Source organism: Loxodonta africana, chromosome 18 (assembly GCF_030014295.1).
Source record: "Loxodonta africana isolate mLoxAfr1 chromosome 18, mLoxAfr1.hap2, whole genome shotgun sequence".
Lineage (NCBI taxonomy): Eukaryota > Metazoa > Chordata > Mammalia > Proboscidea > Elephantidae > Loxodonta > Loxodonta africana.
Window position 1 is genome coordinate 23,458,192 of NC_087359.1, and position 21,966 is coordinate 23,480,157.

A 21,966-nucleotide genomic window follows, 5' to 3' on the forward strand; every position below is an offset into this window, starting at 1 on the left:
AGAATTTGCAAAAACTAAACCAAGACTGCAAGAAATGCTAAAGGAGACTGTTTGGCCTGATGACCAATAATATCAGGTACCAGCACAATACAAGGTCACAAAACAGAACGTCCTGATATCAACGCAACTCAAATAGGGAAAGCACAAAAACAAACAAATTAAGACTAATTCTAAAAAATAAATAAACAAAATAATACACATAACAGGAAATCATGGAAATCAATAGATAAACGATCACAATAATCAAAAAGAGGGACTAAATATAGGAGGCATTGAACTGCCAGATGGAGAGTGATACAAGGCGATATGGAAGGATACAAGTTAGGTTTTTACTTAGAGAAATAGGGGTAAATAATAAGGTAACCACAAAAAGGAATATCAATTTCATAACTCAAGAAAAAAGCCAAGAAAAACGTAACGACTCAACAAACATAGTTAAACATTATGAAAATGAGGATCTCACAAGCTACTAAGAAAAACGTCTCAGCACAAAAAAGCATGTGGAAAAATGAAATGGCCAACAACACACATGAAAAGGCATCAAAATGACAGCACTAAAAACTTATTTATCTATAATTACGCTGAATGTAAATGGACTAAATGCACCAATAAAGAGACAGAGAGTCACGGACTGGATAAAGAAACACGATCCATCTATATGCTGCCTACAAGAGACACACCTTAGACTTAGAGACACAAACAAACTAAAACTCAAAGGATGGAAAAAAATATATCAAGCAAACAATAAGCAAAAGAGAAGAGGAGCAGCAATATTAATTTCTGACAAAATAGACTTTAGACTTAAATCCACCACAAAGGATAAAGAAGGACACTATATAATGATAAAAGGGACAATTGATCAGGAAGACATAACCATATTAAATATTTACGCACTCAATGACAGGGCTGCAAGATACATAAATCAAATTTTAACAGAATTGAAAAGTGAGATAGACACCTCCACATTTATAGTAGGAGACTTCAACACACCACTTTCGGAGAAGGACAGGACATCCAGTAAGAAGCTCAACAGAGACACGGAAGACCTACTTACAACAATCAACCAACTTGACCTCATTGACTTATACAGAACTCTCCACCCAACTGCTGCAAAATATACTTTCTTTTCTAGTGCACATGGAACATTCTCTAGAACAGACCACATATTAGGTCATAAAACAAATCTTTGCAGAATCCAAAACATTGAAATATTACAAAGCATCTTCTCAGACCACAAGGCAATGAAGCTAGAAATCAATAACAGAAAAACTAGGGAAAAGAAATCAAATACTTGGAAAATGAACAATACCCTCCTGAAAAAAGACTGGGTTATAGAAGACATCAAGGAGGGAATAAGGAAATTCTTAGAAAGCAACGAGAATGAAAATACTTCCTATCAAAACCTCTGGGACACAGCAAAAGCAGTGCTCAGAGGCCAATTTATTTCGATAAATGCACACATACAAAAAGAAGAAAGAGCCAAAATCAGAGAACTGTCCCGACAACTTGAACAAATAGAAAGTGAGCAACAAAAGAACCCATCAGGCACCAGAAGAAAACAAATAATAAAAATTAGAGCTGAACTAAATGAATTAGAGAACAGAAAAACAATCGAAAGAATTAACAAAGCCAAAAGCTGGTTCTTTGAAAAAATTAACAAAACTGATAAACCATTGGCTAGACTGACTAAAGAAAAACAGGAAAGGAAACAAATAACCTGAATAAGAAACGAGAAGGACCACATCACAACAGAGCCAAATGAAATTAAAAGAATCATTTCAGATTACTACGTAAAATTGTACTCTAACAAATTTGAAAACCTAGAAGATATGGATAAATTCTTGGAACAATACTACCTACCTAAACTAACACATTCAGAAGTAGAACAACTAAATAGACCCATAACAAAAAAAGAGATTGAAACGGTAATCAAAAAACTTCCAACAAAAAAAAGTCCTGGCCCGGAAGGCTTCACTGCAGAGTTCTACCAAACCTTCAGAGAAGACTTAACACCATTACTATTGAAGGTATTTCAAAGCATAGAAAAAGACGGAATACTACCCAACTCATTCTATGAAGCTACCATCTCCCTGATACCAAAACCAGGTAAAGACATTACAAAAAAAGAAAATTTTAGACCTATATCCCTCATGAACATAGATGCAAAAATCCTCAACAAAATTCTAGCCAATAGAATCCAACAACACATCAAAAAAATAATTCACCCTGATCAAGTGGGATTTATACCAGGTATGCAAGGCTGGTTTAATATCAGAAAAACCATTAATGTAATCCATCACATAAATAAAACAAAAGACAAAAACCACATGATCTTATCAATAGATGCAGAAAAGGCATTTGACAAAGTTCAACACCCATTTATGATAAAAACTCTTACCAAAATAGGAATTGAAGGAAAATTCCTCAACATAATAAAGGGCATCTATGCAAAGCCAACAGCCAATATCACTCTAAATGGAGAGAACCTGAAAGCATTTCCCTTGAGAACGGGAACCAGACAAGGATGCCCTTTATCACCGCTCTTATTCAACATCGTACTTGAAGTCCTAGCCAGGGCAATTAGGCTAGACAAAGAAATAAAGGGTATCCGGATTGGCAAGAAGGAAGTAAAGCTATCACTATTTGCAGATGACATGATCGTATACATGGAAAACCCTAAGGAATCCTCCAGAAAACTACTGAAACTAATAGAAGAGTTTGGAAGAGTCTCAGGTTATAAAACAAACATACAAAAATCACTTGGATTCCTCTACATCAACAAAAAGAACACCGAAGAGGAAATCACCAAATCAATACCATTCACAGTAGCCCCCAAGAAGATAAAATACTTAGGAATAAATCTTACCAAGGATGTAAAAGACCTATACAAAGAAAACTATAAAACTCTGCTACAAGAAATTCAAAAGGACATACTTAAGTGGAAAAACATACCCTGCTCATGGATAGGAAGACTTAACATAGTAAAAATGTCTATTCTACCAAGAGCCATCTATACATATAACGCACTTCCAATCCAAATACCAATGTCATATTTTAAGGGGATAGAGAAACAAATCACTAATTTCATATGGAAGGGAAAGAACCCCCAGATAAGCAAAGCATTACTGAAAAAGAAGAAGAAAGTGGGAGGCCTCACTCTACCTGATTTCAGAACCTATTATACAGCCACAGTAGTCAAAACAGCCTGGTACTGGTACAACAACAGGCACATAGACCAATGGAACAGAATTGAGAACCCAGATATAAATCCATCCACGTATGAGTAGCTGATATTTCACAAAGGACCAGTGTCAGTCAATTGGGGAAATGATAGTCTTTTTAACAAATGGTGCTGGCATAACCGGATATCCATTTGCAAAAGAATGAAACAGGACCCATACCTCACACCATGCACAAAAACTAACTCCAAGTGGATCAAAGACCTAAACATAAAGACTAAAATGATAAAGATCATGGAAGAAAAAATAGGATCAACCCTAGGAGCCCTAATACAGGGCATAAACAGAATACAAAACATTACCAAAAATGATAAAGAGAAACCAGATAACTGGGAGCTCCTAAAAATCAAACACCTATGCTCATCTAAAGACTTCACCAAAAGAGTAAAAAGACCACCTACAGACTGGGAAAGAATATTCAGCTATGACATCTCAGACCAGCACCTGATCTCTAAAATCTACATGATTCTGTCAAAACTCAACCACAAAAAGACAAACAACCCAATCAAGAAGTGGGCAAAGGATATGAACACACATTTCACTAAAGAAGATATTCAGGCAGCCAACAGATACATGAGAAAATGCTCCCGATCATTAGCCATTAGAGAAATGCAAATTAAAACTACGATGAGATTTCATCTCACACCAACTAGACTGGCATTAATCCAAAAAACACAAAATAATAAATGTTGGAGAGGCTGCGGAGGGATTGGAACTCTCATACACTGCTGGTGGGATTGTAAAATGGTACAACCACTTTGGAAATCCATCTGGCGTTATCTTAAACAGTTAGAAATAGAACTACCATACAACCCAGAAATCCCACTCCTCGGAATATACCCTAGAGATACAAGAGCCTTCACACAAACAGATATATGCACACCCATGTTTATTGCAGCTCTGTTTACAATAGCAAAAAGCTGGAAGCAACCAAGATGTCCGTCAACAGATGAATGGGTAAATAAATTGCGGTATATTCACACAATGGAATACTACGCATCGATAAAGAACAGTGAGGAATCTCTGAAACATTTCATAACATGGAGGAATCTGGAAGGCATTATGCTGAGCGAAATGAGTCAGTTGCAAAAGGACAAATATTGTATAAGACCACTATTATAAGATCTTGAGAAATAGAAAAAACGGAGAAGAACACATACTTTTGTGGTTACAAAGGGGGGAGGGAGGGAGGGAGGGAGAGGGCTTTTTATTGATCAATCTGTAGATAAGAACTGCTTTGGGTGAAGGGAAAGACAACACTCAATACAAGGAAGGTCAGTCTAATTGGACTGGACTAAAAGCAAAGAGGTTTCCGGGATAAAATGAAAGCTTCAAAGGTCAGCGGAGCAGGGGCTGGGGTCTGGGGAACTTGGTTTGAGGGGACTTCTAAGTCAATGGGCAAAATAATTCTATTATGAAAACATTCTGCATCCTACTTTGAATCGTGGCGCCTGGGGTCCTAAATGCGAACAAGCGGCCATCTAAGATACATCCATTGGTCTCAACCCACCTGGAGGAAAGGCAAAGGAAGAACACCAAGGTCACACGACAACTAAGAACCCAAGAGACAGAAAGGGCCACATGAACCAGAGACCTACATTATCCTGAGACCAGAAGAACTAGTTGGTGCCCGGCCACAATCGATGTCTGCCCTGTCAGGGAGCACAACAGACAACTCCTGAGGGAGCAGGAGACCAATGGGATACAGACCCCAAATTCTCATGAAAGGACCATACATAATGGTATGACTGCGACTAGAGGAATCCCAGAGACAATGCTCCCCAGAACTTCTGATGGCACAGGACAGGAACCATCCCCGAAGACAAATCATCAGGCATGAAGAGGACTGGTCAGTGGGGGGGAGAGAGATGTTGATGAAGAGTGAGCTAATTAAATCAGGTGGACACTGGAGAGTGTGTTGGCAACTCTTGACTGGAGGGGGGATGAGAAGATAGAGAGAGAGGGAAGATGGCAAAATTGGCACGAAATGAGAGACTGAAAGGGCTGACTCAATAGGGGGAGAGCAAGTGGGAGAAGGGAGTAAGATGTATGTAAACCTACATGTGACAGACTGATTGGAATGGTAAATGTTTACTTGAAGCTTAATAAAAATTAATTAAAAAAAAAAATTAGAGCTGAACTAAATGAAATAGAAAACAGAAAAACAATTGAAAGAATTAACAAGACCAAAAGCTGGTTTTTTGAAAAACTCAACAAAATTGATAAACCATTGGCCAAACTGACAAAAGAAAAACAGGAGAGGAAGCAAATAACCCGAATAGGGAATGAGATAGGCGATATTGCAACAGGCCGAACTGAAATTAAAACAATCATATCAGATTACTATGAAAAACTATATTCAAACAAATTTGAAAACCTAGAAGAAATGGATGAATTCCTAGAAAGACACTACCTACCTAAACTAACACAAACAGAGGTAAAACAACTAAATAGACCCATAACAAAGAAGAGGTTGAAAAGGTAATCAAAAAACTCCCAACAAAAAAAAAAGCCCCATCTGCAAAAAAAAAAAAAAAAACAATGAAATAAGACCCGTACCTCACTCCATGCACAAAAACTAACTCAAAATGGATCAAAGACCTAAAAATAAAATCTAAAATGATAAAGACCATGGAAGAAAAAATAGGGACAACGTTAGGAGGCCTAATACATGGCATAAACAGTATACAAAACATTATAAAGAATGTAGAAGAAAAACTAGATAACCGGGAGCTCCTAAAAATCAAACACCTATGCTCATCCAAAGACTTCAACAAAAGAGTAAAAAGACTACCTACAGACTGGGAAAAAGTTTTTAGCTATGACATTTCTATCAGCACCTGATCTCTAAAATCTAGAGGATACTGCAAAAACTCAACTGCAAAAAGGCAAATAACCCATTTAAAAAATGGGCAAAGGATATGAATAGACACTTCACTCAAGAAGACATTCAGGTAGCTAACAGATATATGAGGAAATATTCACGATCATTAGTCGTTAGAGAAATGCAGATCAAAACTACAATGAAATTTCATCTCACTCCAACAAGGCTGGCATTAATCCAAAAAACACAAGATAATAAATGTTGGAGAGCCTGTGGAGAGATTATACACTGCTGGTGGGAATGTCAAATGGTACAACCACTTTGGAAATCGATTTGGCGCTTCCTTAAAAAGCTAGAAATAGAACTACCATATGATCCAGCAACCCCACTCCTCAGAATATATCCTAGAGAAATAAGAGCCTTTACACGGACAGATATATGCACACCCATGTTTACTGCAGCACTGTTTACCATATCAAAAAGATGGAAGCAACCAAGGTGCCCATCAACGGATGAATGGATAAATAAATTATGGTATATTCGCACAATGGAATACTACACATCGATAAAGAACAGTCAGAAATCTGTGAAACATTTCATAACATGGAAGAACCTGGAAGGCATTATGCTGAGTGAAATTATTCGGTTGCAAAAGGGCAAATACTGTATAAAAGCACTATTATAAGAACTTGAGAAATAGTTTAAACTGAGAAGAAAACATTCTTTTGTGGTTACAAGAGGGGGGAGGAAGGGAGGGTGAGAAAGGGTCATTCACTAATTATTTGGTAGATAACAACTACTTTAGGTGAAGGGAAAGACAGCACACAATACAGGGGAGGTCAGCACAATTGGACTAAATCAAAAGCAAAGAAGTTTCCTGTATAAACTGAATGCTTCGAAGGCCAGCATAGCAGTGGCAGGGGTCTGGGACTATGGTTTCAGGGGACATCTAAGTCAATTGGCATAATAAAATCTATTAAAACATTCTGTGTCCCACTTTGAAAAGCAATGTCTGGGGTCTTAAGGCTAGCAAGCAGCCATCTAAGGTGCATCAATAGGTCTCAACCCACCTGGATCAAAGGAGAATGAAGAACACCAAGGACACAAGGCGATTACGAGCCCAAGAGACAGAAAGGGCCACATGAACCACAGTCTACATCAACCTGAGACCAGAAGAACTAGATGGTGCCCGGTTACAACTGATGACTGCCCTGACAGTGAACACAACGGAGAACCCCTGAGGGAGCAGGAGAGCAGTGGGATGCAGACCCCAAACTCTCATAAGACCAGGCTTAATGGTCTGACTGAGATTGGAAGGACCCTGGTGGTCATGGCCCCCAGACCTTCTGTTGGCCCAGGATAGGAACCATTCCCAAAGCCAACTCTTCAGACATGGATTGGACTGGACAATGGGTTGGAGAGGGAGGCTGGTGAGGAGTGAGCTTCTTGGATCAGGTGGACACTTGAGACTATGTTGGCATCTCCTGCCTGGAGGGGAGATGAGAGGGTGGAGGGGGTTAGAAGCTGGTGAAATGGACACGAAAAGAAGGAGTGGAGGGAGAGGGCAGGCTGTCTCATTAGGGGGAGAGTAACTGGGAGTATGTAGCAAGGTGTATATGGGTTTTTGTGTGAGAGATTGACTTGATTTGTAAACTTTCACTTAAAGCACTATAAAAATTATAAAAAAAAATACTTCAGACTAATAAAAGTTCCAGCTTAATAAGATGCATATAAATGATGCACTAAAATGCCATATGTAAGTCAGATTATTACAGAATATAAACAGAAGCATTATGACTGAAGATAAATATCTGCACATTGATCCTATTACTATAATAAAATAAAATGGAAAAAAAAAATACCCTGACAGATGACCTAGGCTGTGAGTAATAGGCCTTCTTCTTCTCGTTCTACATTTAGCTCAAAGGCAAGTGTAGGAGTAAGAAACACAGGTGTACCTATCTTGAAATTTAAGATTAAATTTTTCACTTTCACCCAAATCTATTGTCCCTTTTCCCTACTAGCCACAAAGAGTTGAGGCTTTCTGAAAAGTCTTGCAGGATCACTGCCTGATTGTCCTAAAAATACAGGAACCACATGGAGATCACTCAAAAAAGGGTCCTTTCATGAAGATGTGTCTCCAAGGTCCAGCTTTACACAGAGAAATGGAAGAACAGCTGCTAAAAGGGAGCTACACTTATAGGCTGTATCATTTTCATTATCAAAGAATAGGTGTTTTTCAAAAACAATCACTTTTTCAATCTTTCAACCTAGCTCTAGATCAAACATAAACTACCAGTAATTTAAAAAAAAAAAAAAAGTGAAATAACTAGACTGGTCTCAGGTGGACGTATGTATCTGCATGCTAATATAAAAAAATATATATATGAAAAAAAAAATTGCTTCCATTAAGATCTAAGCCAGTCATAAGATTTAAAAGAAATCAGTACTGTTTTTTGAAGCATGAGACAACTTTTGCAACTCAGCATCAAAATAATTTAATGTTCTTCCTTAGGGGAGAGCAAAGAAAATATATTGGTGGTTTACGGCAGGCAAAAAATTTATTGACCAGGGGTCTAAAATAAGAGACTCTATATACTTGAAAAATCTGACTGAGAATAAGAAAAATGCTCATAAAAATGGAATAAATGCTCCTCTTTCTACTTGCCAATTCTCCTACCAACAAAAATGACTTTGCTATTTTACACAACTCATGTTCTTAAGTATCAGATTCTAACTGAGCTATGACACTGGGAGTTTGAAGACGAAAAATTTATTCTTTGATGACTTCAAAGTTGAAATGATTTGAATTTCTTTTCTATTATCATTATTATTATTAGGAAACCCCAGAAGCAAGCCAGACTGGCTTTCTTGAGTGCAAAGGAGAAGATCCAATGTTAGCAGAATTAACAGTTCCAGGAAAGCAAGAATTTGTCTATGACTCAAAATTTTAAAATAATAAACTATTGTAATAGCTGGGACTAGTACTGAAAGAAAAGACAGTGAAGGGGAAATCTCAAAGCACAGACATGAAGAAACTAGGGGTGTTCTAGAGGGTGGTCGTTCCATAAAGAAAAATAATACAAGTAGCTGGAATTTCCATATATGGGCATATATATTGAAATTAGAAAACAGTTTCTTCTTTTTCAAGGTTTTGCTTTAAAAATATCTTCAAAGCTCTGATTCCTTGGGGGAAATTCTATTCAAGGGAAATATACTTTGGTGAAAGAAAATTAAAGTCATTGAATGGTTTTTGAATAAGTAGTGGAAAAGCAGAAGCTTTCTGAACAGAAGGAAGTTGATAGCAGGTCCACAGATCATATGTCTAAAGTAGGGGTTCTCACCCCTGCCCCCCACCACCACCCGACTATACATTACGTTGACTTGAGGAACATTTGAAAAAGTATCGGTATTCAGGCCTCTCTCTAGACCAAGTGAATCAGAGTTTCTGAGGGTGAGGTCTAGGCAACAGTACTTTTGAAAGCTCCCTAGGGTTTTGTACGTGAGTCGTCACAGTTGAGAACCAGTGGATGAAACTGGTGATTCCCAAGAGGGGCCTCAGCTTTCTCAAACTATTCACACCAGCTTCATTCTTACCAAAGTTTTCTGAAGTACCTAGAACCTTGGGCAAAGGGGGCAGGTTGGAGAAGGGGGTAGTAGGGAGGACAGTCTGAAGAGACCTCCCCTAGATAGATTCTTTACCATTCCCACCCCTCTTGAGAACTGTAGGTCTGAACAACCCAAGACGACTCATCCCTCTTCCCAGGTGACCTTTAAACATTTGAGGATAAGGGGTAAATACAGAAAACACCACATTCTTGAACCCAAAAGACAAAATCATGAGCCCACCTCAATCTGCCAGGTGTACTACCACATGCAGCACACTCGCTCAGGGTAAGCTGACAGGAGGACACAACTGATTAGCCCGGAGGATGTGTATTTTAAGAGGCACCCATCAACATACTGCACTAGCATTCAGTGCTCCAGTCTCTCTCTGGCCATTCAGTCAGGAGAACAAAAAGAACTGTAGGGCAGCCTCACCTCTCATTAGGAAAAATAACCAGTAAAGAGAAGGTACAATGGGTCCAGGAGGACTGTTTCACCAGCAACAGATAGTTGCTTTGTCTCATCATGTTTCCCAAAAAACCAGAACACTTCTCCAAAGAGCAGGGCGGCCAAGCAGTGATAACCATGAGGAAGGGGTTGCTTCGGCATCCTCCATGCTTCAGAAAGCCTTCAGTGCTCCAACAACTTCCTCAGCGGCAACTGACCAGAACTGCTACTCTCCATGGGTCACGGGTAGTTCCGTCAGCATCTCTAACTCCCCTTTCTCATCTGCTTCTGCAGTATGCCCAAATAAACTGACTTGGTGCTATTTTGTGCTTAACTTTTGGCATCTTTTTTTCCAGCAGCATTTGATGCAACAGTCATTGTGATCAAGTTATGCTAGGCAGCACTGTCTCCACACAGACAAAAATTACTAGATTATCTAGAGGAAAAGTATCTGCTCTCCTACTTGCCTAGATTCCACTGGCAATTTCTATGAAAAAAAACTTTTATAGTATTACCATGGCTCCTTCCTTCTTTCAACTCCAACTTTCTTTGGGTACCTTTCCCAGACCCTAAACATTATCCACTATACCCTCATAGACAATTATAGACACAGGGAACAAGCTATGATGCACTAAAAGAAGAACTCTAGGTACCTAAGTAACATTCTCAAACTAACACACTGTCTTCTTACCCAAAGTGATTCTTTGTGTTTTATCTGTTCCCTATTTTTTTTTATCACTAGACTTCCAGTGGGTGCTATCAGCCTCTATCTTCATGCTCGAATCAACATCAAATTGCTTATATCTCCTATAAAGGAGCTTCTCGATTTTTAACACTATGCATAAGGAGCCCTGGCACCACAATGGTTAAACACTTGGCTGCTAACCAAAAGGTTGGCAGTTCCAACCCACCCAGCAACTCCATGGGAGAAAGACCTGGCAATCTGCTCCCATAAAGATTACAGCCTTGGAAACCCTATGGGGAAGCTCTACTGTGTCACATGGGGTTGCTATGAGTCAGAACTTACTCAGCATAGAACAACACCACTATGCATGACCTTCCTTCTTAGAATACCTTTCCCCCTACTACTTCCCTTTTTCTGGAAAAATACCTCACATAGTCTCAACTCAGAATTACCTTCACCAGAAAGTCTTTCCAAATACCTCTCTTTAGTGCTCCCAAACACCCTATGCGTATCTCCATCATTGCACTTGCCAGGCTGTACCATAATTACTGATTGATGAGATGCCTCTACCTGACTCTGAGCTCAATGAGGACAGGGACTGTGATGGAGTCGCCTCTGATCTCCAGCACAGAGGGCATACTTGACACATGCTTTCGGAACGACTCTATGCACAATGGACTAAACCCAATGGAGCCAACTCATGAGAACTCATCTTCTTTCTTAGCACTGACACCTGGGAGGCGAGGCTCTCTTACCACTGTGAGGTAAAGTCAACAAACTCTGCGGAGAACTTGTCTGCTGGGAGCTGTGGCGATGGCTCTTCTACCACCTGTTTGAGCTGCTGAAAGGGGGTTCCCCATGAATCATAGGGAAACCGGAGGATGGCCAACTCAATCTAGAAGGGGAGAGAAAACAAAGAGACAGCAGTTTAAGTGGGGCTGCTTTAGGAAAGCACGTGTGTTTTGTCCCAGGAAAACCGGAAGGAAGAACAAACGTAAAGTTCAAGTAAAACTTGGAAGCAGAGGAAACAAATTAATAAATATGTACTCTAGCAAATTTCCCCCAATTCCTGGTGATAGGGATTTTCAAACATATCTTCCTAGAGGCAGTTACATGGAAACCCTGGTGGGATAGTGGTTAAGAGCTACAGCTGCTAACCAAAAGGTTGGCAGTTTGAATCCACCAGGCACTCCTTGGAAACCCTATGGGGCAGTTCTACTCTGTCTAATAGGGTCCCTATGAGTCAGAATCAATTTGACAGCAACTTTTTTTTTTTTTTTTAGTGACAGTTATTTAAGCCTATTTAAACTGGGTTCCAAATTGAAACACATTATGGCACTTAATAAGAATTGTAAGCCAGCAGGATTAAACTTGTTGAAACAACCAGGTTTTCAAATGTTTGGTCTGAAAAGTAATTCTTATCCTAAGACCTTTATAGAGCTGTATATCTGCAGGCCCCTTGCTAAAATGAAAAAAAAGAAAAAATAACCCCTAGGACCAAATAACTGATCTTTTTTTGGACGTGAGTAAAGGCCACTTTGCTGTTATAGGATCATGTGTTTTCTGGGCAGAGGATGTGAATAACTCACAGGATTTAATCAGCTGCTGTCCCTGGGAAGGAGCCAGGACCCCAGTGGATAATTCCAGACCTTGGCGATACACTGAAAATTTATGATCATTTAGACTGCTAACTGAAAGGTTAGAAAGTCGAGTCCACCCAGAGACACCTTGGAAGAAAGGCCTGGTGATCCACTTCCAAAAAACCAGCCACTGAAAACCCTATGGAGCACAGCTCTGATCTGACACACACATGGGGTTGCCATGAGTTGATGTCGACTGGACAATGACTGGATTTTTTGGTTTTTCAAAGTTACAGCTAAGGACTGATCATATAGTTTTAGGGCTGTGTCTAAGGATGTTATGCTATTTGTTATCTTGTCTTTAGGATACCTTACCTCAACAGCCAAGCCTGCTATCATAACAACAGCCAGAGAAGCATGGCTATGTCCTGGATAACACAGCCCTATCAGGGTCCACACACATTAGCACTCTTTGAGTAGCTTAGCTTCTTCTTGCCTTGACTAGAATAATTTTGTTATTTTTTTTAATTGTAGTTAACATATATTTAACATAAAATTGCCATTTAAAAGATTTTTAAGCATTCAGTTCACTTGTATTAATTATATTCACAATGTTGTGCAACCATGGCCACTGTTTATTTCTAAAATGTTTTCATCACCCCAAACAGAAACTCTGTACCTATTAAGCAATGACTATCCATTCTCCCCTTCCGTCAGTCCCTGGCAACCACTCATCTACTTTCTGTCTCTATGCATTTGCCTTATCTAGGTATTTCATATAAGTGGGCTCATACAATATTTGTCCTTTTGTGTCTGGCTTATTTCACTGAGTGTAATGTCTCAAAGATTCTTCCATGTTGTAGCATGTATCAAAACTAGACTATTTCATTTTAAACCATAAGGAACTTAATCAGACCTTCTCATTTTACGAATGAGGATAGTGAGGCAGCTCATGTGACTTCATCAGTTACTCAAGGATATACAAGCAGTTAAGAGGCACAATAAAAAAACAAGCTGGGTTTGTCCAAACCCAGGTCAGTCTTTCTATTACACACACTACAAACATTTCCACTGAAAATCTCCTGCCATCTCAGGCAAGAAAGAATGCCCAAGACAAGTATTTACAGCATTTATCTCTTGGTCCCAAAGTTAGCCCACTTCCAACGTCATGCCCAGAACGTCAGAGTCCACGAAGATTAGCATACACTACCATTGTGATGCCAAGACTCCAAATGTCAGATTTCACACTGTATCCCTTCTGGTTGAGCTCTGGGTTTATTCGTTCAGGCTGGAAAGAAGACAGAAAAGACAACTGAGTTGGTATTCTTGGCTCAATAAATTCTCTGGGAGTGGGGGTAGGTAAACCAGCTGCCATGGAGTTGTTAGAAGCTGTTCACGTGCCTCCCCAGTCAAGAAGACTCGCTAACTACAACAAATATCAACATCTTCATGGCATTTTCTGCATTCTACACTAGTATCTTCTGAGAGAGAGTAATGGCTCAAAGCCCCTTCACAAATCAAAACAAATTTCAATTTCACCATAAGAAGAAATGAGGTACACGTTATAAAGCTACTCTCTGGTCTAGAATTATTCTTACTAAAAACACCAATAGTCCAGAACTGAGTAAAAAGAATCACCAAGTGTCACTGGATTACTGGCCAGTGGTAAAGATCTATGCAACTTTATCAAACCTGGAAGGAAAGTTTTTCAATTCCAGGAACAAGTCCATTTCCAAAGCAAATACATTATATATCTCTTCAGTGAAGGGGACCCCAAGTTCTCTGCTTACAACAATAAACTTTGCTCACAGCCATGAGATTGTCTAACGACGAACCTGACCATTTTGAGTAACTTAAATTCTATTTACTGTTCTGTGCTCAACAAGCAAAGTAGCACTCACCTGCAATTCAGTGTGGGACATTGTACAGGCTGTATTACTTACATTTTTTTTTTCAAATTAATATGATACAGCTTTTACTTGATTTAAAATAAAATAATACATACGAACCAATTAACTAAGGACTGCAGACAGGAAATACAGTAAAACCTACAAAAGCCAGAACCTGTGTTAAGGCGGAAACCTGTCAGAGAAGAAAAACTCAAATATTTTCTACCAAAGGAGTGACAGACAAGTGGTAAGACTGCACCCTGTCAAAGGCAAAAAACTTGTGAGACCCAGAAAAGCAAGGCATTCCCGTTGAGTTCTGGCTCTCAGGGGTTTCACTGTACTTAAGGTTTTAAAAGATCCAGATATTCTTTGAGTCTTAGGCAAGGCAAAGGGATAACACATTTTCCTTTTCCCTCTGTGACCTTCCATTTCCTGTTTCCTGGCCTGGTTTGCTGGCAGTTGCAGTCTCAGATGCCACCCCCAGCTTACAGCCATGTAGGGTTTGCAGCCTGCGTCGATCGTTTTAGCAACAGAGTCCACAAGGTAGCCGCTGATTCCAAAATCACACATCTTCACTTGGCCCAGAGCATTGATCAGCACGTTCGAAGGCTTGACGTCTGAAAGCAAGAACAGCCAGGAGCTCATTAGTCCCTTTGAAGATCCACGTCTCCACCACCAGAGGGCGAGAAATCTCCATTTTGCCTTCACCTTCCTGCGTCCACACAGCCCCACACAACTGCCATCCCTGACTCACCGTTACACACTTGCTGATTGCTTTCAACTTGATTTTCTAGTTCATGTTTTCCTCTTCTTGTAGGATTATAAATCTATCACTGGAAAGAACTGTTTCCTGTACTTATTGTATCATCTCCATTGCCCCAAAACCCTGTTGCAGTTGATTTCGACTCATAGTGGCCCTACAGGACAGAGTAGAACTGCCACGTACAGTTTCCAAGGAGCGCCTGGTTGATTCGAACTGCTGACCTTTTGGTTAGCAGCTGTAGCTCTTAACCACTATACCACCAGAGTTTCCTCCATTGCCCCAGTATGTGTTAAGAACTTTAATAAATTATTTAGTGTAGGAGTCATAGATTACGGGATGGAAAAGGCAGACGGTGACATAATCAGACACCAAACCGGATCAAAACAACCAGTTTTGATCGAAACCTCTGCAAAAGGTGTACCAGAGGTCACATAGTATAATGTGCCATAAACCTAGACTACACAGCAGGTCACGGAATACAGGCAGTCCCTGACTTATGACGGGGTTCTGTTCCAACGACTGTCATATCACGGTTCTGACATAAGTCAAATGCCTCTTTTTTTTTTTTTAGTTTTCTTTATTTTTGCCTTTTATTATCAGTATGTTTATAAATTTGATCTTTGTCTTTGAACACCTGCGAGTGAACACCTGAGAATGATGACATCAGCAAATTACGCACTGCAACACTGTACGTAGTACATATAATTAACGATAAAATGCGCACACACAGAAAAAGACAGACTGTTGGAGTGCGGTTCATCATAACTCGAATCTGTCTTAAGTCGGGGACTGCCTGCATACATGTGGAAGAAGGAGTATTACTGAACAGTTTTAAGTGCACCCTTCACATAAGAAAGATACAACCCACCCCTTCACTCACACCCTCTCCACAAAAAATGAACCTAGTCATCTCTGGGTAATAGAATTGGAAAGTACCATCATTTTTCCTTGTGACACTTTTCACAAAGCATACACACGTAATCAGAAGAAAAAAGCTATTCTAAAAACTTCAAAAATGGTCCTTTATAATTTTTTCTTAAACTGAATTGTGGACATACGGGTGTCATTTTATTATTTTTTATACCTTACATTTATACACCTACATATGTTCCTTAATATTAATGAAATATTTCAGAATTTTGAAATAAACACTTAAAAATCAGTGTCACATTTGTGGGTAATCCACTCTTCTTCTTCCTATCTGGATTATTTCCTACTTTCTTCTCCTCCTCTTCCTCCATCCATATCTCCAATTTTTAATAATAATAATAATAGAAACACTGTGCCAGGAATTGTACATTATATTCAGGCAAGGACAGTTTAAGAATTACCCAAACCACGATGCCCTGGGAGTTATCAATACTTTCCATTCATTTGTGCAAAGACCTGGTTGAACAAATGTCTTTCAAGAAGCTTTCCCTGACTGGAGTCAACCTGTGTTAATCATTTCATTGTTTTATATACTATCTATGCTACATGCATATTTGTTACTTTCATATTTCTAATGGAGCCTTTTTTCCCCCACGTTTGTTATATATTCATCTTATTTCCCTATCAAGAAGTCTATGCGGAATTTTAACAATTTGAGAGGCATAGAATGGTGTGTCTTCCTCTCAGATGCCTCACAGTGCACCTATTACAGTGCTGTATCAAAAAACGCTTGAGAAGTGACTATAAGAGATGAGTGGATGGATGCATCGGTGGGTGGGTGGGTGGGTGGATAGACGGATGGACGGATGGATGGATGAAAGACAAAGGAATGGTTATATGGGTGGATGAATGGATGGATATAGAGATAAGTCAATAGAAAGGAACAGAAAGGAGAGAAAGAAGAGACAAATCCACCAAAGTCATTTTATCCGCCTCTTGCTGTCTGAAAGGGCTGTGCTTTATACCAGAGCTTTTCACGCTTCATCGTCCTGTTAAAATGAAGATTCAGATTCAGCTGGTCTTGGGATCTGTGATTCTGCTTTTTTAATAAGCTCCCAGGTGACAGCCAATACTAGATGCATTTTAATGTATTCTCTAAAATTCTCAATAAGATAATCCCACAATTTTGCTTGGTAACAGATATTTTATATTCAATTTAGATATAATGTAATATAAAGCCCATGTCTTATTATATCCTCAGCCAAGATAAAGAACAGCTACTTACATGATTTACTAACTAATCCCAAAGGAAAACCCCTCAGCTCTCTTGCCTGATCCCATTCCACTTCCAGCCAAGGGAAGGAAAAAACAAAACAAAACAACAGCTTCAAGTAAAAAAGATGAATTTATAAAAGGAGCAGCCAGGGCAGCTCTCTGATGCTTACCTCGATGAATCACAGACAGCTTACTGTGTAAGTGTTCTAATGCCTTAACAATCTGCAAGAGAGACACAAGATAATTTATTTACCCCATCACTGGAAGGAAATTAAATGCTAAGTACCTTCAGGTTTATTAGCCTGGGCTTCAGATCAAGGGTGGTCTACTTTCCTAAATAGTAGCCCTATCAAGGAAAATGTACAGGAATTTACACAAAGATGGATGAATGAATACATAGATGAATAAATCGATGGATTGGACGCCATCTGCTGGAAGCACTATATCTTATAGTAGAGAGGATGCCTCAATCATCTGTCTTGTTTTCCATTTGGCCTGAACTATTCTAATTTTGGTGAAAATATATAGTTATACACCATTTCAACAATTTCTACATGTCCAACTCAGTGACACTGATTATATTCTTTAAGCTATGTAAACATTCTTGTCACCCTTCTCCAAATTGTCCCACCACCGTTGACTTAAACTCACTGTCCCCTAAGCTTCTCAACTAACCTTTCGAGTTGCTGTTGTCAACTTGCTCTCACATAGATAATTCTTTAAAAGAACACAATACTCAAGACAGACATGCTTTACCTATTAAGATGAACTATTTTTTGGTTCAAAGGAGACTTCAGGTAATAGTTTTGGTTTAGGTTTAAAGTTTAAAGATTATCTCAGGGCAATAGTTTCGAAGTTTCATCCAGCCTCAGTGGCTCCAGAAAGTCTGAATTCCATGAGAATTTGAAATTCTATTCTGCATTCTTCTCCCTTTTGAACAGGATTCTATCCTCAAGCTTTTTTTCCCCTCCGCCCTCCACAGCCATTAAGCATTCTTTCTTTCCATTTCTTCTGCTTCCTTCCATGCCCATCGACCTGAAGGGGAAAATCTAAAACTATGAAAATGGGAAGAAGCATTTCAGAATACAGACACCAGGAACGGGGTCACAGTGGATAAACACACTGCTTTGAAGGCATTTCACTTAGAGGTTAGCAAGCCAAGTCAGTGGTAGAATCTTCTGTATAGCACTGGGAAAGAAAAGCATTCATTTATCCATCCAGTCATACATTCAACAGACAGGTACTAGACGGTAGCTGTGTTCTAGGCAGTGTTGCTTCATACTGGGAACACAAAGACACATCAGGCCTAGACTTCTCACATGCTCCTTGTAGTAAGTTTTATGATATACTCACAGAAACTGCTATTTTCCCTAAGATGTCCTCTGGAATCGTTTGGCTTTTATCGATGACTTGCTTATAGAATTTATCTAGTGATGTATCCATGAGCTCCATGCAAATCCACACATCACCCTGAAGAACAAGTGGTTGAAGGATTGTTAGCCAGGACAGAAAGGAGAAAAAAAGAAACACTTAACACCTGTCAGGAAGAACCATAATTTTCTGGCTTTGAGTTTTTTTTTTTTTTTTTTTTTTAAGAAATGTACAGTCTGCCTTCAAGATATCAAAGGAATTCACAAACAAGTAAGATTATCTCCAAAGAGCAAGCCAGCAGACACCAAAACAGAACCGGCATGTAATCACCACTCCTCAATGAAAACCAGGATCTAAATACTAAGCCACACAAGCCTTTGCTGTAACTGCTGTCTGCCGGCGGCATGTCTGGCCCCTCATGCACTGAGCACCAGCAACAGTCAATCATGAGGCTGGTTTTAAGAGTGAGATGAAGGATCATAATCCACATAAGGGTGGGGTGAAAAATAGAGCCAGAGCAAAGCAATAAAATGAGCCCATATGGCTACACGAAGCTTACGGACAAAAGACCAGAATATTTTGGAAATTAAGGAATCTATCCACATCAATCTATAGACAATTGATCAATCTATAGCCGCCCCCCCGCCCAAAAAAAAAACAACAAACAAATCTGTTGCCATCGAGTCAATTCCAACTCATAAAGACCCTATGGGACAGAGTGGAACTGCCCTACTGGGTTTCCAAGTAGCAGCTGGTGGATTCGAACTGCTGGCCTTTTTGGTTAGCAGCCTGAGCTCTTACCACTGTGCCACCAGGGCCCCACAATCTATAGACAGTTCTGCCACAACAGGCCAACCAAAACAGAAAAAAAGAGCTTCGGTATCTTCAAAGGGGCTAAACACACTTGAAAATGTCATACTTACAAGCTGACTTTTGCACCAGGGCATATAATCACTGTATAAGACTTAACCCATTGCCATCGAGTCGATTGTGACTCATACCAACCCCACAGGACAGAATAGAACTGCCCCACAGGGTTTCCAAGGCTATAATCTTTACAGGAGCAAATTGTCAGGTCTTTCTACTGCAGAACTGCTAGCGGGAGCTCTTAGGTTAGCAGTTGAGTGCTTAACCACCGTGCCACCAGGACTTCTAGCATAAGACTTACAACCCTCGATATAAGAGATGCCTGCAGAGAAGAGTACCATGTGAGTGGATGGTATTTATGTGATCTGAGAAACTTCTGTTTAAGTTATTTTCTCCTTGGGCTGAACTAAAGAATTACCTACCTCCCGGAAGAGTGCGCCATAAAAGGTGACTGTAAAAGGACAGTCCACTGTCCTCATGGAAATATCCAAATCCATCAGTAGCCTTTTCTGCTCCTGGCTATTTACTGTGGCCCGGATCCGCTGAATGGAAATGCGTGGAAAAACTTATGGTTACTACTCTGAAGATGAGTCGGTTAATAAGGCAGGGACCTTAAGGGCTGTCCTTCTAAAAATAGTACAGAAATTTATGACACAATGTCTAGCAACAATCTCTCAAATACTCCAAGTGATTCGCTATTTGTATCCAATGAAAAATAAGGAAGCCAGACCGCATTCATTTGATTTCCTGTCTAATCCCTGGTAGGAAGCAAACGGATAATACATTTTGGAGAGTGGGCAAATGTTTAATGTTTAGGAATGTCTTTCGCAAGTTACAAAAACAGTCTGGTTTGCTTTATTATGTCTGTGCAAGAGCCACAATGTTAATTAGTTTGCTGCTGATCTGAAGCCCTGAGAGAGACAAAGAACCAAAAGCCCCTCTTTGGGAACATGTGATAGTCTTTGGAATAAACAGCGGCTGTAAGAGTGTTGGTACAGCTACAGGAAACAGAATCAAACAAATAGAGACCCCACTCATTTCCACCCCAGTGGTCCTGAGAGAAAAGAACCTGCCACACCAGCAAATGTAGCATGAAAGAAACATAGTTACATTTCTTATGATTAAGTGACAGAAAATACACACCACTTGTTGTTGCTGTGTACCGTCAAGTCAATTCTGGCTCAAAACAACCCTATATGACAGAGTAGAACTGCCCTGTAGAGTTCCCTAGGCTGTAATCTTTACAGGAAAGAGCCCTGGTGGCACAACAGGTAAGCGCTGAGCTGCTAACCAAAAAGTTGGCAGTTTGAACCTAACTGTGGCTCCACAGGAGAAAAGACTTGGCGATCTGCTCCTGTAAAGATTACAGCCTAGGAAACCCTATGGGATAGTTCTACTTCGTCACATGGGGTCGCTAGGAGCCAAAATTGACTGCACAGCACACAACAACAAGAATCTTTACGGGAGCATATTGTCAAAGTCTTTTCTCCATGGAGCTGCTAGATGGGTTCAAACCTCCGACCTTTCAGTTAGCAGCCAAGCACTTAACCATTGAGCCACCAGGGCCCCATAATACCACTAGACCTTAACATTTTTTAACTACTTAGCCAAAAATCAACAGAAAATCAAACCTCAATATCTACTAAGAAGGGAAAGGTATCTCCATTCTCCAAAAGCAAAGTGGGTACAAGCCATCTGACCATCCACATTGCTAACAATGGACCAAACCTATTAGCTGGAGATGTTAATCCTCCAAAGTCCCTCCAGTTTCTACTCAAGAAATAGGCCATGATCCTTAATCTCTTTGGACACTTCAAAAATTATGCAAATCTACTTGTATGCCTTTTACTCTCCTTTTCCCAGAATTGGAGACAGCTCCTCTGCCTCAATTCTTGATTTTCAAGGCCAATTTTTAAGAACAATAGAATAGAGAGAAAAAGAGACTTAGGAGATATCACAACCAGATGCAGTATGTGAACTCTAAGTGCTGATTTGAAAAACCAACAGGACAAAAAGCCAAACGAACAAACAAACCTCTGAGACAATCAAGGAAATTTTAATGTGGACCAGGTATTTGATAAGGCTAATAAAGTATTGTTAATTCTGTTACGTGTAACAACAACTGGTGGTTGTGTGGGAAATTAAAAAGTGTGGGCGGGTGGAACTTGTCAATTAAAAAAACAATAGATGCAACTTGTATCAATGAAGTATTTCCCACATGTTTGAGGGAAAATATTGTTCCACACAAATAACCTTTTCTGTTTCGCTCCATTAAACACTTTTTGCTTCTATGAAAAGGGCAGTTGATTTGCAATTTTCTATGTAAACCAAGCTTTCTATGATTTGCAATTGATATGGATACACATATACACCACTTATATGTCAGTTGTACCTTCACCGCCATGATCTGCTCACTGGGCACATGCCGCATCTTCTCCACCACGCCGTACGCCCCTCGCCCCAGTTCCATTATAGGCTCTAGGTCATCAGCCTTCACTTCAAAGTTCTGCAAGAGAGAAAGGTAACAACATAATAGGAAAGAGAAAGATT

General features: G+C 39.6%; 1 protein-coding gene across 2 annotated transcripts in view; it reads right to left on the reverse strand.

The window, feature by feature from the left end:
* Positions 1-21,966, reverse strand: part of MAP2K6 (mitogen-activated protein kinase kinase 6) — a 142,356-nt gene that overhangs the window by 31,980 nt on the left and 88,410 nt on the right. Inside the window, exons 4-10 of one of the 2 annotated variants that reach the window (XM_003417286.3) lie at positions 21,809-21,922; positions 19,839-19,958; positions 18,532-18,648; positions 17,349-17,400; positions 14,760-14,887; positions 13,592-13,669; positions 11,557-11,696 (exon numbers count right to left, since the gene is read on the reverse strand). In XM_003417286.3, the coding sequence (XP_003417334.2) occupies positions 11,557-11,696; positions 13,592-13,669; positions 14,760-14,887; positions 17,349-17,400; positions 18,532-18,648; positions 19,839-19,958; positions 21,809-21,922 (749 nt within the window). The remainder of the gene's footprint in view (positions 1-11,556; positions 11,697-13,591; positions 13,670-14,759; positions 14,888-17,348; positions 17,401-18,531; positions 18,649-19,838; positions 19,959-21,808; positions 21,923-21,966) is intronic. The other variant, XM_064270821.1, reaches the window with a different exon arrangement.